This window comes from Morone saxatilis, unplaced genomic scaffold (assembly GCF_004916995.1).
Source record: "Morone saxatilis isolate NCDOM2014 unplaced genomic scaffold, NCSU_SB_2.0 Contig19, whole genome shotgun sequence".
Classification (NCBI taxonomy): domain Eukaryota; kingdom Metazoa; phylum Chordata; class Actinopteri; family Moronidae; genus Morone; species Morone saxatilis.
The window spans coordinates 12,998,938-13,015,151 of NW_023339751.1; the positions used below are offsets into that span (position 1 = coordinate 12,998,938).

At 39.2% G+C, this 16,214-nt stretch overlaps 4 protein-coding genes across 4 annotated transcripts in view; 2 read left to right on the forward strand and 2 right to left on the reverse strand.

Moving 5' to 3' along the window:
- Nucleotides 1–1,969: 1,969 nt before the first annotated feature.
- On the reverse strand, nucleotides 1,970–3,259 carry LOC118329261 (cholesterol 25-hydroxylase-like protein). The gene has a single exon (XM_035663339.1). It carries the CDS (start codon nucleotides 3,229–3,231, stop codon nucleotides 2,446–2,448), a length of 786 nt encoding a protein of 261 aa, XP_035519232.1. The 5' UTR covers nucleotides 3,232–3,259; the 3' UTR covers nucleotides 1,970–2,445.
- Nucleotides 3,260–5,527: 2,268 nt separating this feature from the next.
- Nucleotides 5,528–10,747, forward strand: itprip (inositol 1,4,5-trisphosphate receptor interacting protein). Its single transcript, XM_035663337.1, has 2 exons — nucleotides 5,528–5,655; nucleotides 7,569–10,747. Exon 2 carries the CDS (start codon nucleotides 7,636–7,638, stop codon nucleotides 9,247–9,249), a length of 1,614 nt encoding a protein of 537 aa, XP_035519230.1. The 5' UTR covers nucleotides 5,528–5,655; nucleotides 7,569–7,635; the 3' UTR covers nucleotides 9,250–10,747.
- On the reverse strand, nucleotides 10,075–13,024 carry LOC118329262 (glutathione S-transferase omega-1-like). Its single transcript, XM_035663340.1, has 6 exons — nucleotides 12,873–13,024; nucleotides 11,583–11,691; nucleotides 11,236–11,458; nucleotides 11,029–11,130; nucleotides 10,771–10,877; nucleotides 10,075–10,515 (listed from the first exon to the last, which is right to left on the reverse strand). Exons 1-6 carry the CDS (start codon nucleotides 12,898–12,900, stop codon nucleotides 10,365–10,367), a joined length of 720 nt encoding a protein of 239 aa, XP_035519233.1. The 5' UTR covers nucleotides 12,901–13,024; the 3' UTR covers nucleotides 10,075–10,364.
- Nucleotides 13,025–13,065: 41 nt separating this feature from the next.
- cfap43 (cilia and flagella associated protein 43) overlaps nucleotides 13,066–16,214 on the forward strand; it is a 15,776-nt gene continuing 12,627 nt past the window's right edge. The window contains exons 1-11 of the mRNA XM_035663342.1: nucleotides 13,066–13,195; nucleotides 13,324–13,577; nucleotides 13,742–13,838; nucleotides 13,948–14,115; nucleotides 14,312–14,462; nucleotides 14,655–14,799; nucleotides 14,941–15,023; nucleotides 15,184–15,315; nucleotides 15,427–15,543; nucleotides 15,652–15,729; nucleotides 15,879–16,027. Of these exons, the coding sequence (XP_035519235.1) occupies nucleotides 13,167–13,195; nucleotides 13,324–13,577; nucleotides 13,742–13,838; nucleotides 13,948–14,115; nucleotides 14,312–14,462; nucleotides 14,655–14,799; nucleotides 14,941–15,023; nucleotides 15,184–15,315; nucleotides 15,427–15,543; nucleotides 15,652–15,729; nucleotides 15,879–16,027 (1,403 nt within the window). The 5' untranslated portion in view covers nucleotides 13,066–13,166. The remainder of the gene's footprint in view (nucleotides 13,196–13,323; nucleotides 13,578–13,741; nucleotides 13,839–13,947; nucleotides 14,116–14,311; nucleotides 14,463–14,654; nucleotides 14,800–14,940; nucleotides 15,024–15,183; nucleotides 15,316–15,426; nucleotides 15,544–15,651; nucleotides 15,730–15,878; nucleotides 16,028–16,214) is intronic.

Below are 16,214 nucleotides of genomic sequence, written 5' to 3' on the forward strand. Positions count from 1 at the left end.
AAGTCCAGTGTGTAACATTTAGGAGGATCTATTGGCAGAAATTGAATATAATATTCATATGTATGCTGAAAATAGGAATAGTTGTGTTTTTGTTACCTTCGAATGAGCTGTTCGTATCTACAGAGGGGCCTTTAGAGGCCACCATGTTCAACCGCTGTGTTTTGTGGCCACAGTAGTTTCCCCTAAAAGCCTGGAAGGCTGAGCTGTATTCAGATGGTTAAACTGCCATTAACTCATATCAGCTATATTTTTTGCTCATTCTTGTAATAGTGTAACGACATTTTTTTGTATTCATGTGTCATTGCACCTTACAATTTATACCTCCTACCTACTTGAGGTTTTTTCACCTTTTATGTTGATACTGTAAAGTTGTTGACAAACAGCTGCTTAGTTAGTTGCTTAGTATAGTGTTTCACCATGAATGCATCACAACTTCCAGTGCACTGGTGCCCTTTTTGTTTTGCCCCTGCCCCTCACACCGCCTGAGTCTGCCACTGTTTCATCAGATTCATGTTCCTGTCTTGTAAATCCCTGAGGAAGGAAGGCAATCGTTTTAGCCCGGTTATTTCCAGTCTGCAGATTAGTCTGTCTACTTTCATTTCTCATCATTCGGCCTAAAATAGTGACATTGGCACCAATGTGCCCTCATTCACTTTTACCATCATGTTTGTGTCTAGCACAGTTTCTGACAACATTCTTTTTTAGTTGAGGCATCAGCTTCGTATCAGACACATCAGTGTTATTATTTCTACAGCAACTATATCATCACCTGTGCAGTGAATTCTGTTTTATGAATAAAAGACTACAGTTGAGTATCTATTGAAATTACTAAAGAAAAAATCAAAATGGAGAGAAATGATTTAACATTTGAATGAAAAGAGAGGAATGAAATGGATTAATATGTCAAATGAATTTGTAAAGTTATTAGATACCACAAGCTAAGTAAACTGAACCTGGAATATTTTTTTAATCTATTTGTATGTATATGTATTTATTCATTCTGTAATTTTTCTTTTTTACTTTTTCTTTTCATCTGATGAATCTACAACTTACACTAACTTTGCTTTTGAATGTATGAATAATAGTAATAAAAAAGTATTTAGTGCAAATTGTGCAAAGAGAGCGAGTGAAAACAGATGATGCGTGCCTTCATATGTTGTAAGTACACATGTGGATACAAGTTTGACTTTCTAGAAGAGCGTGGGTGTACCACCTCACAGTACCTCATAAAAAGAAATGTTTTTTCTTGTGCTGACAATTGTTATGTAAGTGTCATTTCAGCTCCACATTACAGGGAGTAAGTGGAAACAGATGATGTGTGCATTGTGCCAGTAGATAGACAGGGATACATGGTTGGATTGACTTCCTGGGACAAGGTGGGTGTACCACTACAGTGCATTTTAATAAAAACCATTTGCATGCACTGACAAAGTGTTATATAAATATTATTTCAGCTCAAAATTCATCAATTCATCTATCTCCCATGAGGAGAATGTGTCCAGTCATTTTAAAATAATGCAGACACCTGAAATAAATGCATGAAACCGTATTCTCCATACAAGACTGATTGAAAATCATGTATTTAGTTTGGTGGAACAGTGAACATAGTGGGTTAACAGATGGACATTGGACATGGAGAAATTTTAACAGCTATTTAAGATCGTCACAAAAGTGACTGAATTTGAGCTGACCACAGCTTACTCATGAAGGAGGAAACCAGAAACACCTCATTATCATATTAGCATGAGGAACGTGGAAAATCGGAAATTTGATACAATATAATATAATATAAATAATATAAAAAATATATACCCCTGTATAAATATATACCTACTGTAGTTGAAAGAGTTGCAATCTCAACTACACTGTTAGATGCGCCTAAATCATACACACTGGTCCTTTAAAAGAAAAATAGGAGATTAAGATAAATCAAGTTTTCATTTATTTTATCAATGAGTGGTGGCAAAGGAAAAAAATAAAAAGGGTATTTTACAGGTATAATACTTTTAACCACATTTATTGATCTGTAATAATCAGTAATATCTATGGCAAATGTGAAGTAAATTAGTTTATTAAAATAAGTATATTACAGTGATTTATGAGGTTAAGTGATACTTTGAAATACAGTTAAATTATAATGATGATGAAAAATGATATAATTCCAATAGTGACAATATAAATACATTTATATACATATGTGACTGTATATAGCTCGTACCTTGTACTGATCTGATGAAACTGAGTTTTTTACAGCCACCTTTAAAGTTTAAGTTCAGATTTTTTCATGTCTATCTTAATACAATGATGGCATGCCCATGTTCATATTGAAACAGTTATTGGTCGCTGTTGTCTAGAATATAGCTTTCATTAAGTCAATTTTTTATCTTTAGTTGCTTGTCTTGCAGGTTGACAGCTGGAAATAATGTCCATCACACATTCTGATAATCATGGCTTCTTGTTTCTTGACTTCTTCTGCGTGTCTTTTCCCTGCAGTGTGCCAAAAAGTCTGTCCCAGTGCGTAAAGTATGGCGCGTAGTTTACCCTGAATTTTAGGTGGTGGAGGTCATGATGCTGAGCTCCTCCGTAGAGGCCGAAGGGCACCAGTCTATGTGGAGACCAGGGAAATTCATAGCCTGAGTGAGCCTCCACAGACAGATACATGTTAGTAACATAGAAGAGCATCTCCGTGAGCGGGTGGCAGCCCAGGAGAGCAGGGTTCAGTGTTGTGAAAAAGCTGAGACTCAGCATCTCCCAGACGCTTGTGTTTTCGGTCGTCAGCGAGAAGGTGGCCGTGTAGAAGTGGTGCTCCTTGTGGAAGAAATTGTAGAGCCAGGACACCTTGTGATGCAGCAGATGCCACAAAAAGTACTGCATGTCGAACAGGAGGAGGCAGGCCAGTATATCCTTAACAACAGACAGCATCTCAGGTGCCAGTAGAGGATAAAACACAGGTCTCAAGTACCAGTGCACAACAGACAAAGGGAAAATGAAACAGACATGGTTGCGGACAATTTTGCAAAAGCAACTGTAAGCCATTGTCCATGTCACCTTGCTTTGAGGCTGGATCTTAAAGCGGTGTACCAGGGTCAGTCTAGAAGAGAGCAAATCCAGACAAATGTAAGGGAAGCAGCAGCTCAGGTGCACAGTCAGAGAGAATAAAACTGGAAAAAACGGAGATCTGAGGAGGCTCTGTTGTCTTAGCAAGTCCCAAAGAATCTGCAGAGGAAGCATCTCTGTGCTCTGTGAGTTTGTCACCCTGCAGTATGAGAAAGCCTCACAGTACAGTACATTTCTACTTTAGTGAAGTGCTGCGACATTGCGCAACAAAGCATTTCCTGAGGGGTTTCACATGGAAGACAGTGCCAAAAAAAAACTTCACCAGAGATTTAGTTAGTCACATGTATGCCATTTTATAATGGCACTGTTTATCACTTTGAAAGCAGGGGCTTGTTTAATGTTAGTAAGATAGGATTTCCAGTGTTGAGGCATCACGCAACAGTGTCTATCAGTGAATGAAACAATGTTAATATGTTTATGAACATCTGCTTCCAATGCTCATATTTTTTGGGATTGTTGCTGTGGTTCTTTCTTGAGGAAGCTATTGAAAGGAATAAGTTGTGTTTAGTCTGTGCTTCCTGTGTGTCCTGCCCTCCCTGACTGTAGGTCTCTTTTATTCGAGTATGAAGCGCCACCACGTGGATGCAGAATATTTATTGTGGAAGTGACTTTGTTACATTATGCTATAACAGTAACCATGTGTTGATTGTTTTAGGAAGATTATTTTGTATTTTCAGGGTTAGCAGAGCTATTTTGAAACATCAGATTTCACATCGAGGCCCAATTTAAGAAAAAGTTTTTATTTTTATTGTTTTACATTTTTAAACTAAATCAGAAAAAAAATTTGTGTACAATGATTATTTGTTTTTGAACATTTTGAGTTAACTGATGGATTAGACTAATAGATTAATTTTTTTACAGTAAGGTCTGATTTTTTATCTTTGAGGGATTAATTCACAACCATCATTACGTCCACATTACATGTTTTCAGCTGTTAACTTGTTCAATATCAACATAAAGGGACCTGCAAATAATAACAGAAAATGTCATGTTTATCATAGAAAGGAAGTGATTAACTGTAAACCATCGCGTGTCAAAGTTATACAGTACGTTATGTGTACATTGTAATGTTACTGAGTCAGTCACAGTCTGTCACCTGCAGGCTACCAACAGCGAAGATACATTTTAAGATTCACCTTGTTGTATCAGAAGGAGATACATTGTTTGTGCTGACAGACTGTGTGGAAGAGGCACATGTTTTTATGATTTTGAACAAACAATCAACTTACCTTCAGACAGTGATGGAATGCAACTAAGTTCATCCACTCAAGTATTGTATTTAAGTACAGATTTTAGGTACTTTTCTTCATGCGACTTTATACGTTCTGGCACTGATCACTATTTTTAGAATTTTTATAAACCACACATATCATTTGCTTAATGGAGAAAATTATTAGCATAATCATCAAGTAAGTAAAGCTTTATTTATATAGCACTTTTTTAACACAGAGTTACAAAGTACTTCACAAACAAACAAATAAAAATATAAACACACATACACACATATAGGTATATATATATATATATATGCATATATACATATAAATATGTACATGCATAACCATACCCAATTGTACATACACAGGGAGCATATAAATACAAACTATGGAAGATAAAACAAGACGGAAAGGATAATTTAAAAGAGAGACGAGTAGAGATGAATAAACAAACAATGACTTTTGCTGTCCTATTTAAAGGGGACATATTATGCAAAACCAACTTTTTAATTGTTTGAGTATATACATTTGGGAATCTGGAGTGCCTATCAGCAGGCAAAGTGTGAAAAAAGATGACTCAGTCATGTTTTTGTGGGCTGCCTCAGTCAGAATACATGAGATAAAACACACAATTAGTTCAAAATTAGCTGCAAGCATAAAGGAGCATAACATTTTATTAGTCCATTAAAACACAGTACATTTAAGTGAAATACACAGTATTATTTAGACTGACCTAATTTACAATACATATACATTTACATCTGATACATTTATGATATTTGAACTCATCATAAGTCCCACTACATTTATTGTTGTTCTTTTGCACTGTTACTGTTGAACATTTTAGTTTTTAATTTTTAATTTTTCTGCTGCCATTTCCATCTGCCTTTTCGCACTACCATAAGTATTATATATTTCTGTTTGAAATGAAGGTTTAAATTTCAATTTAGTAATTAATAAGTCTTACCATCTGTTCTTATCTGTTGTGCCTGTGCACTTTATCTGTTTCACTGTGGGTGAATGAGAAACGTCCTCTCGATTCCTTGTATGTCTGGTGCATGTGAAGAATTGACATTAAAGCTGACTTTGGCTTTTGACTTTGACTGCACCGTCCTCCTCTCAGCTCACAGGGCCTGTTTCGGTGGCTGGGCGGTGTCTGTGTGTCTGTGTGTCTGGGTGGAGCTCACAGTCAGGAAATGTGTAAGAAAAAAGCTCAAAGTGTTCCCTCGTTGTGCGCATGAGTTGGATGAGGCTGCGTTCACAGGAGGGAGCCCGCCACAGGAGTTTATCACCATGAACTCAGCCAGAAAACAGAGCAAAGGTAGGACATATCCACTTTTATACACCGTGTGTCCTGTAAATGTGCTCCTCTAGACTTTTACATCGACGAACAGCCGCGAAACATGCACTTATTCCACCCGAGTGATGCTCGTTGCTCACATTTTCGGGAAAGTAAACGTTTAAGTTGTTGTTTGTTTCTTAAAGGTTTACACAGCATCACACAGGGCTCCGTTTGTTAGCTGAACAGGCTGTGAAGTGACTCATGAGTGTGGAACAATGTTTGTCTGTCAGCACATTTCCGTGATGAGCGGGTCACTATTTTGTTGCTAAGACAACCGAGGAGGAAACCGTTGGCGATGTGTCGAAACGACGTCACAGTAGTGCATATACACGTCATAGTGAGAGTTGTTTAGCATACTCCAAACACCCAAATATGGTATTAATCATCCACTTTACATTTAAATTAGGTACAGTTTTAAAGTTGGCCACTTTTACTTTACTCAAAGAGTGTAAATACTCCTTTTACACATACAAGTCCTGCATTCAGGAGTGTACTAAAGTCATCAAAGTAAGATTTTATATTGAGTAGAAGTACAAGTGTTAGCATCAAAATGTATCCCCTACTTTATCAAAAGTAAAACTGCTCAGTATCTTATCATATTATTAGATTACAGTTATTGATACATTCATTTGTTCATTGCCTTTATATCGCAGCTGAAATACTGTACACGTAGTAGTAAAGTCAAATTTACACCAGCCTGCAAGTCCACCAGCCTGCAACATGCTGTTTACATGTTAATGCATCGTGATAATTTATTAATGAGGATATTTAGCTGATAATAGTTCAGTAAAATATTTAAGGCATAAGGTTTACTTTGACATAGCGGTCTTAATGTAACAGGATACATGTTTAAACACAGTGAAACAGTAGCACAACTAGAGGAAATGCATTTACACAGCAGTCTATTTAAAGACCTGCTTTTGCTTTCATAAGCGAGTATTAGATGCTTTAAGTTAGTAAGTTTTGATCCGTTTTAACATAAATAATGTTTCATTTCTTAATCTTCTTAGTCTTTGTTTATGTTGAGCACGTTCTTTAACAATAGGTGATCTCTAATATGTTTTAATGAAGCACAGCACATGCCTCTCAGTCTGGGCTGATGTTTGTTTGGATGGACTGAGCCATGTAAGTGTTGGACCACATCCCAGTGAGTAAGTCCTGGGAAATTTCCCTGACTCTGTGGCCTCACACACTCATACATTACTGCACCACTGTTACTGCTGCCATTTTAAAACTCGAGTCCGAAAGAGAACAGCTCATAATCTCATGACCTTACAGTGAGATCAAGATGCATGTGTACGTCCTATTTCTTGTTCCTCTTATTCGCTAAAGGAAGTCCCATTTTAGGCACTTTTTATATGCCTTTTATTTTGAAGATTTCAATGGCGGTAGTTTATTAAGTACATCCTCGCCAGAGCATTGTGCAGTTGTCTCTTTAAATTCTGCTTGGAACATAAGCAAGAGACTTATGTAATTTCCTCTTCTGTACAATATATTGCATGGCTTATCGGCCATCTGATGACGTCCAGGAAAGAAGATAATAATGTCAATGTGAGTGTTTTCCACATTGTTTCACTTAGAAACTTTATTTGGACATTTTCCAGAAATGCAGGATGTTAAGAGGCACAATTTAAGTAACTGAAAAGGGTTATCAGAGGAGGGCGACGTTCTTCTAAAGGGCTCGATCTTCCTTCCTCCCATGTTGCACAGTCTGATACTGGCCGAGTGCGTCACTCAGCCCACTGCCTCTATATTTAGAGGCACAATCTGTGCTTCCCTGGTGGAGTGGTTTACAAATATAACAGGATTTTATATATATAGCATGATTTTCATACATGTTATTCAGCACACTTAAACCCACTTCAATAAAACCATTTCTGTTTTTGTTTCAGGATCTGAGCTTCAGCTGCCCGGACGTCTACTCGGTGCTTAAATGTGTACGTTAAAAAGGAGCTGAAGATGCAGGGGGCCATTGCACGTGTGTGTGTGGTGGTGGCCGCTGCCATATTAAACCACCCCTTGCTGTTTCCTCAAGAGAACACCACACTCCCGGAGCAGGACGAGGTGCTGATGGCTCGCATGCGGGAGCATGAAGAGAGGCTGGAAATGGAGCAGGCCAAGCTGGAGAAAGAGCTTTCACAGCTGGAGTCACAGCAGGAAGAAACCACCCCGGAGGAGGGTTACAGCTGGTACTTCTGGAGCACTGTGTCCTTCGTCATATTCTTCACTATCGAGATGTACAGGGTGGATGTTGCCGACACAGAAATCAAGCCAGTTGAGGATGAAGACATATTTTCAGAGAGTGGATCAGTCACCCCCATAACGGTGGTACTCGATAAAGATGTCCTGAGAAACTTCTGTGACAAATGCAGCTACGCTTCATCTCATGAAAACTGGAGGGTGAGGGAGTTTGTCGAGGGTTTCGCCGATGACCTGCTGGAATCGCTCAGGAGCGTGTGCGACAGGGAGGCAGACATGGAAGTCGGGGACTTTGTCGGGATTGGAAGCATGTTCGAGTCTTGGAAGGTGTGTAAGCCACTGATGTGCGACCTGATCGTGCCTTTCTCGCCTCCGGATCCGTACTCCTTCCAGTTCCATCTGTGGTGCAACCCCTCCAGCGACGTGCCTCCGGACATGCAGGGCTGTGGCAAGATAAAAGTGACCAGGTTTGGGGAGAACGATGAGGGCTGTCTCTGTGGCTCTGCTAACCTGGGAGAGGACATGCTGTGTCTGTTGCACGGCAGGAACGACACGCTCAAAGTGGACCGCAGTCCTGATGAACTGCTGTGCTCCAGGAACACACCTTTCTTAGCCAAAGATCGAGTCATGAAGTGGTTTCAGATCTCTGTAACCAAAGCGTGGGGACGCATCTCTCACAAGTACGACTTTGAGGTCACTTTTCGCAACCTGGATGCCGCCGGTGCTCTGAAGATCCGATTCCGTTCGGGGAAAGTCATCGTAATGAACATCATACCGGTGGTACAGCTGGAGGATACAGACGCCTATTTTGTCTCACACTTTCCCTCAGATTGTGACAGCTCTCCCGACCCATACTGGCCCCTCTCTTTTGCTGCCTACGAAAGGAATTTGCTGAAACATTTTGCCAAACGCCTACCACAAAATTCCTGTCATTTGCACTGCCTACAGATTGTTACTTTCCTGCACAGAAAGCAGACAGGGCTCACAGGTGTGAGTGCCCTCACTAACTATCACCTAAAGACCGCTCTGTTGCACTTGTTGCTGACTAAAAGGCCCTCGGTGTGGGGCATTGAGAGTATGGAGCACAGACTTCGGGATGTGCTCAGCTTCTTGCAGAGGAGCCTGCGGGAGAAGAGACTTCATCACGTTCTGATCGGGAACAGTAAAGTGCCAGAGGACGTCCGGGTTCCTGAGATAATTCGCAAAGCGGAGCCCATCAATCTGTTTCGGTCTCTGGTGTTGCAGAGGGAGCTTCATGCAGCTACAACGAGGCACTTCCACGAGATGTTGAGAAATGCACCAGTGCTTATACGAGAGTACACACCTCACTTATCAAATGGAGGTCTACACCGCAGCCTGGATGAAAGCGTGTGAGCTTCAGTGTTACTAAGAGTCATACGCAAGTACTGAAATGAAAGGTGCGCATACAACAGTTATTTTAGTTACGGGCAATATCTTAGATGTGGTTTTTGCTGCAGCTGCTCTCTTTACATTAAACAAGGTAGCCAGTGTGTTGAGAATCTGGCCTTCAAACAATGCATAAGCAGCATTTCTGTCTGTAAAATCTAGTGGCAAAACAGTGCCTTCCCTACAAGATTTTATGGGTGTATTGTTTACCCATGTAGTCGATCTGTATTCAGTCCGTAGGACTGTTTCTGAGTCATATTGCTTGTTTTATGGGCATAATAATTTTCTTAAGATATCCCTAATGCCTCTAAAAGAAGCAGCAACTAGTAATTTACATGAAGGATTATTTTAGAAAAGCATTTCAGTATTCTCCTGATAAAAAGACAAAGCACTTTTGTCTGTTGGGGAAACATTTGAACAGAAATACCTCTCATGTTACGCTGGTCTAACAGGAATAAATGACCTAATAGAAGATAATTATTTGAAGATCAGCTTGTGCCGATGATTGGCTGATAAATCGATGTATCCCTATACCAAACAGTATAGCAGTGTTTTTGTTCTCATTCATACTGTTGCGAATGTGATGGCAGCTATTACATTTTGTAATGTTCAATGATAAATATGTTTTGTTATTGCTTATTAGAATGTTTTTCTGGTTACATTTCCACTGGGTTGATGTCAAATCTTTGGTAGAGCTGCAGTTTATTAAATGGGACAACCCTGTGCAGCCTGCGGGGAAAACAGTTTTTTGTTTTGTTTATAACACAGACAAAATACAGATTCAGGCCGGAGTCATTACATCTCCAATTTTTATTAGAAAAAGTGCCAAACTTTGGAATGGATCATTGAAAACATCTCGAGTCACATTTAGCTCAATATGCCTCATTCCCATTATGGTTCATATTTCCCCTTCAATACCAAAATAAGTCTTAAATGTCCAATAAAATATATTTTTGTTCTTAACTCATCATGATATTTACTATAGTATATTTTCCTATTACACACTTTGAAAGACAGATTCCAGCCTAACCATGATCAAAAACCAAACAAATGGACGGTTTAAGGTTTGGAGCACTTATGTTCTACAGGCCATAGTCATAGTTGGGTTTTCCCTCAGTGTAACTCTTGTAGAAGGCCTTGTAGGTGTCCTCACTGTGCATGGTGGCTTTGACAGCCGGGTCCTCAAACATGCGCTCCGTCCATTTCTTCAGCTCAGGTGTGCTGTCAAGGCAGCTGAAAAAACAAAGGGAATGCAATCATTCACTCAAAACCAAAATTCAACTCATGAAGTCGCCCTCATGAAATATCAGATATCATGAAGGAAAGACGACAAAGAAGACTTTGAGACTGTGAGACTCCCTGCTTTATATTATACTTACTGTACTGAACCTAATATTTGCTCCTATCTACAGTGACCTTGACTGTTATGAAATGCTTCTATACATAAAATGTATTTATTTTTAAATGTCCTGGGTGATTATTACTTACTGTTTCAGTTCAAAGATCTCCAGCCTCTCAAACCAAGGCCACATCATGTAGTCGATCATTGTGATGGAATCGCCACCAAAGAACTTGGTCTTCTTATTAACTAAGTCCTTAAAAAATAAACATTACATTCATAAGCGTCTTATAAAACACTGTAAACTAACCAGATACAGTCATTACAGACAGACACATGGATGATCTCACTTTTACACGTCTTGTGAATGTGTAAAGAAATCAGACTTTCTTGACTTCCCAACCTACCTCATTTAATTTGGCAAACTTCTCGTTCAGTTCAGCTTCCAGTTTTGAGACATCCTCGCCATTCTTTCTCCCAATGGGGATCTTGTAGAAGTATGGCGTTACCTGTAGAAAACAGTGGCATTAACATGATTATTTAATGATGGCAACTGTAGAGAAATATACAAAACAGAACCCCAGAATTTAGGTGCAAGTCTTCATATAAGATACCTTGGAAAAATGCTCCAGCATCATCTTCTGTTGAGCTTTCCCAAAAGGAGAGGAGGGAAGCAGCTTGTTCTCGGGGTAAACTTCATCCAGGTATTCACAGGTGATGGGAGACTCGTATATAATTTCACCAGCAGGTGTCTCCAGTGTTGGGACGAGACCAAGGGGATTCCTCTCAAAGTACCAGTCAGGTTTGTTTTGCAGGTTGATGTTGATGGTGTCATGCCTGAAAGACAAAAACAGGTTCTGCAAATTTAATCAAAAGCTCCGATTACATTAATTTCCTGTTCAGCTAACTGTGATACTAGGGTTTAAAATAAAGTATAATAATAATAATAGTGTGTCTTTACTTGATCCCTTTGGCATTCAGCACTAATCTGGTCCTCTGGGCGAAGGGGCAGAATCTCATGCTGTAAACTCTGATTTGTCCTTCGGGGACTGGACCTGGTGCAGCACTTCCTGGAAGAAAAAACAACTTACTAGTGTTTCCAATTTAAACTACTTATTATTTCAGAGAAAAACATTGTGCCAATATGGGTTTTTTGAGACCGACAATGATTTTAGGAAAAAAAGTACTGGCTGCTTTCTTAAAGACATAACTTTTTAAAGAATAAATAAGATATGATAATAATATTCTTAAACATATTAAATAATTTAACATTGTCAACCAATTCTACAAATGAACACTGAAAAATAATTATGAAATAAAAAAATAAATAGCTGAAAATTGTATTTAATAAAAATACATAATAAATATGTATTTTTGCATTATATACTGGAAAAAATATATAATATAGGTCGACCGGTATACTCTCTACTTTATAATATTAATATTCTACATACTGAACATTTTATAAAGTATGATGCAGTGTCACAGATTAAACTACCCAACAGATTAAATGAGCTCCACCTCCACCAGCTACATCATTAAAATGCTTTACACCAATAATAACAACCCAATAATATAATTTGTATGACAATCTGGAAGAGATTGTGCACACTTTGATACTTTACAAGTTACTGATAGTAATTCTGAATGTAAAACAGTCTGTTTGAACTTTATCCTTTCAGCCTTTTACAGTCACACAGGAGATACTAATACATGTGCTGTTCTAATGAGTAACTGCAGTAACTTTTACTGTACATTTTAAATGAGTAACTTATAATATCAGTAAAGTAACTTGTTGTCTGTCAAACATCAGAGTATCCACAGAGAGTCGCTGTGTCAATGCAATCTTTAAAAACGATAATAAGACAATGAGATGGGACATAAAGGTGGTGACTATTTGACCTGGACACTCCTGTTAGCTTTACAAACGCATAGTCACAATGACTGTGCAAAAACATAACATCCGTCCATGTATTGTGTCTCACATTTCGCAACGTCACATATAGATACTGCCAATGGTCAAGTCAGGGCGGAAGAAGTGAATTTAACAGCGTGGAAAGTTTCAACGTGAAGCAACGCATTCAGTCGAGGAGAACAGTGAACATGCACAAACCTGTGACAGATTTGAGGAAGTGAAAAAGAGTTACTGTGTTACGCTAATCGTATCTGAGCTTGCAAGCAAAAACTGACAACGCAACATGCTTTTCAAAATGCTTTTCTCAGTTAGCTGAGGGATCGCTGTGCGTCTTACCTTTGGCGAAACACTTTTCAGTAGACATGTTTACACTTCAGGGGGTGAATGAAATCAGACACCTTGGCAACAACTGAGAAAGACTGTACAGCGATTTTTACGGCTGAATTGTTTTATTTGTAGCCTTCTTCCGGTATGGGCGTGTCAGATAAAGTATCAGCCAATAGTATGAAAGGGTGGTTACCTAGGAGTTTTCTGGTTGCCAGGGAGACGCAACCACTCGCCCGTTCGTTCGACTGTTGTTGGTGAAAAAAAGTTGAATTTTTATTGTGTGTCATTTTGTTTTAACTTAAAATGGATGACACTGGAAGTTTAGAAGTCAGGTATGTCGCCGCTACTGATACACCTATTTATTTTTGTATATTAGCAAAAAACATAATTCACCAACGTTGTTTTTTTAAGCTACCGTTGCTACTTTCTATCTACCATTTGGCTGTTTTACTCCCTCCAGGTGGGCACAAGGTTTTACAAACAAGAGTATCGAGTTTGTCGACAATAAAACGGTATGTTATCCATGCGGGAACCACGTCTGTTTCCTGAACCTGGAGACAAAAACGCGGAGTGTGCTTCAGAGTCCTGGCAGAGGCGTTGGTGTATTGACAGCCAATGGCAATAATGGGATTTTTGCTTTCTCTGAGCAAAAGCTATCACCATCTATATTTGTGTACATTTTCCCTGAGTCTCAGTTGAAGAATGAATTAACAGGTAATAATGTGATGTTTTCTCCCAGCTGAGATCACCACGTGTCTATGTATTTACTGTCATTTTCTGCCAGTATGTTTTGAGTTATTTATGTTTGCATGCATCCCCTCCTACATTTTTCTCTCTCTCACAAATCCTAAATAGTCACCATTAATTCTTTTGTCTAGGACAAGCACAACTGGACTACACATCTCTGACATTAAGTGATGGTGGTCCTTATTTGGGCAGCTGTTCCTCTCTTCCAGACCACACCATAACAGTGTGGTAAGCCACTGAAAGCAGCACACTATCTTATATTGTGCGCTTAACATTCCCAGCTATGTTTATTTAGGCTGAACAGCTCTGTTACAGTAACCATGACTGTGTGATGCAGGGACTGGGAAAAAGCTGTGCCTATTTGTACACAACCACAAGCTGGGCACGATGTCATTTCTTTGGTGTTCAACCCTCTGAATTGGCTCCAGCTTTGTGCTTTGGGCACTAAATCCCTCACTGTCTGGAATATTGAGAAGAGTGCCACACTGAATGTCCTGAAACCAAGGTAAATGTAAACTGAATTGATATACGGACATGAAATTGCCCGTGCATCGCATGTGATTTAACTGATAAGTGGAATTATTTATCCTTCACATTCAATAAGCAGCAAGTGGAGTGGGGGCCGATGAAACACGCAGAATCTAGATAATTAGGTGTCAAACAATATTACTAATGTGTATGTCGTATTTGTTGCGTTGCAGTGTGATAGAGCTTCCAGCGACTGATGGTTCCTTTGTTGAGAAATTGGTGCCCACCTCTCATACTGTCAGCGACAAACTGCCCTATTTCGGTCCAGAGATGGCTCCATCAGCCATATGTGGGTTCATGGGAGAAAGGACAGAGAGCATTGTGGTATTTATAACACTGTCACTTGTACACTAATACAGGCAAAATAAATACACTTTAACCAGTTAATATGTTTGTTTTGGAGATTTGTTGTTTTTGGATCCATGAATCTATTTGTTGGGGAAACTATTTTGTTAACAGGCACACAAACAAAGACAAAATGTAAACTGTTACCCAACTCCACGTGTGTTTGCACAGACTAAACTCTGCACCAAAGCCAGACTGACTCCTACTGCCATCTGCTGGACGGCCACATCAGAACTTTATGTGGGCTGTGCAGAAGGTTTCCTGCTTCTTGTTGACCCTGAGAACGTCTCTGTCACAGTCCTCTTCAACCCCACAAGTAAACACACACACACACACTGGGATGAGGCAGATATTTAAGAACTCACTGGGAGTATTTCTGGTCTTCCATATATTATTGTATTTTATTTGGCTATAGAAAATACATTTGATATCTGGTTTGTGTTTCACTTTTGTTCAGCTGCTGATGCGGTCCCTGAACTCAGAGAGAGCAACTTTAAAGGTTTAACCCTTAACAACAATGGTTTGGTCGCTGTAGGAAAGGTAAAAGCTCATTAACATCTTCATAAGTCTGTATGCTACCTTCAAATTTAATAAAGAATAATGTATAGTAATCCAATGATCTGATCTAATTTGCAATTTCAGGCTTCAGAAATTCATAAATTGCAATTTAAGAACACTTTAAAGTGATGATGTTTTACAGGAGAGCGTGGTGCACTGTCTGCAAATCAAAGGGACTCAGATTGACATAAAAAAAACATGGCAATTAGAAGGACCTGTCACAACTGTGATGTACTCCCCTGACTATGAAACCTTACTTTTATCTTCTAATACAGTAAGTATTTAAATGCACCATAGTGTGACACATTATACATTATATAAAATAATAACATGTTACGTGAGAAAGAAGATATACTGAGAGCATAACAGGCTTCTTGTTTTTCAGGGGCAAATCTATATGTTGAACCCAAACCAGTCAGACAAGATTGAGACGGTCCTGGACGTTCCCAGTGGCAACTTTGTGGCAGCAGCTTTTTCACACACTGAGAAGAACATTTGTGTGGTAAAACATTTGTGTTGCTCAATAATTACAGTGTCTCGTGACGGCATGTGTAATTTAGCTCAGTGTCTTTTAAGTGAGTTGCGATGTTTGTGCTTTTGCCGGTTGCAGTCAGTGAGGGATTCGGGAGAACTGCAGCTGTGGACCGCAGATGGCATTAACCTCGGCTCCCTGTCTCTTCAAACTGAGGTGGGATTCACAACATGCGATCATTCAGAGCATATCAGTTGAGCTACATCAATACACATGTTCTGTAAGCATGTGGAAATGACTTAAACCAAATCATTACATTTATCAGAATAAAAAATACATTTAAAACGTCATCTGTGCCTGTTTAGGTGACGAGTCTGGCCTGCTGTCCTGTTGCACAATATGCAGCTGTTGGTACAGCTTCAGGAAATGTCCTCTTCGTTGACCTGTACAGGGAGCAGCAGCCTCGCCTGGTTCACCAGGTTCATCTCTACCACTCTCCTGTGCATCACCTAGTGCAAGTATCCTCCATCCCTGTCATGCCACAGACTTTCAGTTTAGCATTGTACTTGTGTTAAAGCATCTTATCACACATTTTTTAAGTAGAAGCATGAGTTATCTCTATCCTTAAAACCCAGAGAGGACAACTGCTCCTCCACTTCTGTTCAGCAAATTAAAATGTCACATTAAATGGTTACAATCTT

Coding starts and splice junctions, on each gene's coding strand:
- LOC118329261 (XM_035663339.1), bottom strand. CDS start 3,231: ATGCTTCCTCTGCAGATTCTTTGGGACTTGCTAAGACAACAGAGCCTC.
- LOC118329262 (XM_035663340.1), bottom strand. CDS start 12,900: ATGTCTACTGAAAAGTGTTTCGCCAAAG. Junction 10,878..11,028: donor AGTTTGCCAAATTAAATGAG/GTAGGTTGGGAA, acceptor TTATTTTTTAAG/GACTTAGTTAATAAGAAGAC. Junction 10,516..10,770: donor GAGATCTTTGAACTGAAACA/GTAAGTAATAAT, acceptor TTGTTTTTTCAG/CTGCCTTGACAGCACACCTG.
- itprip (XM_035663337.1), top strand. CDS start 7,636: ATGCAGGGGGCCATTGCACGTGTGTGTGTGGTGGTGGCCGCTGCCATA.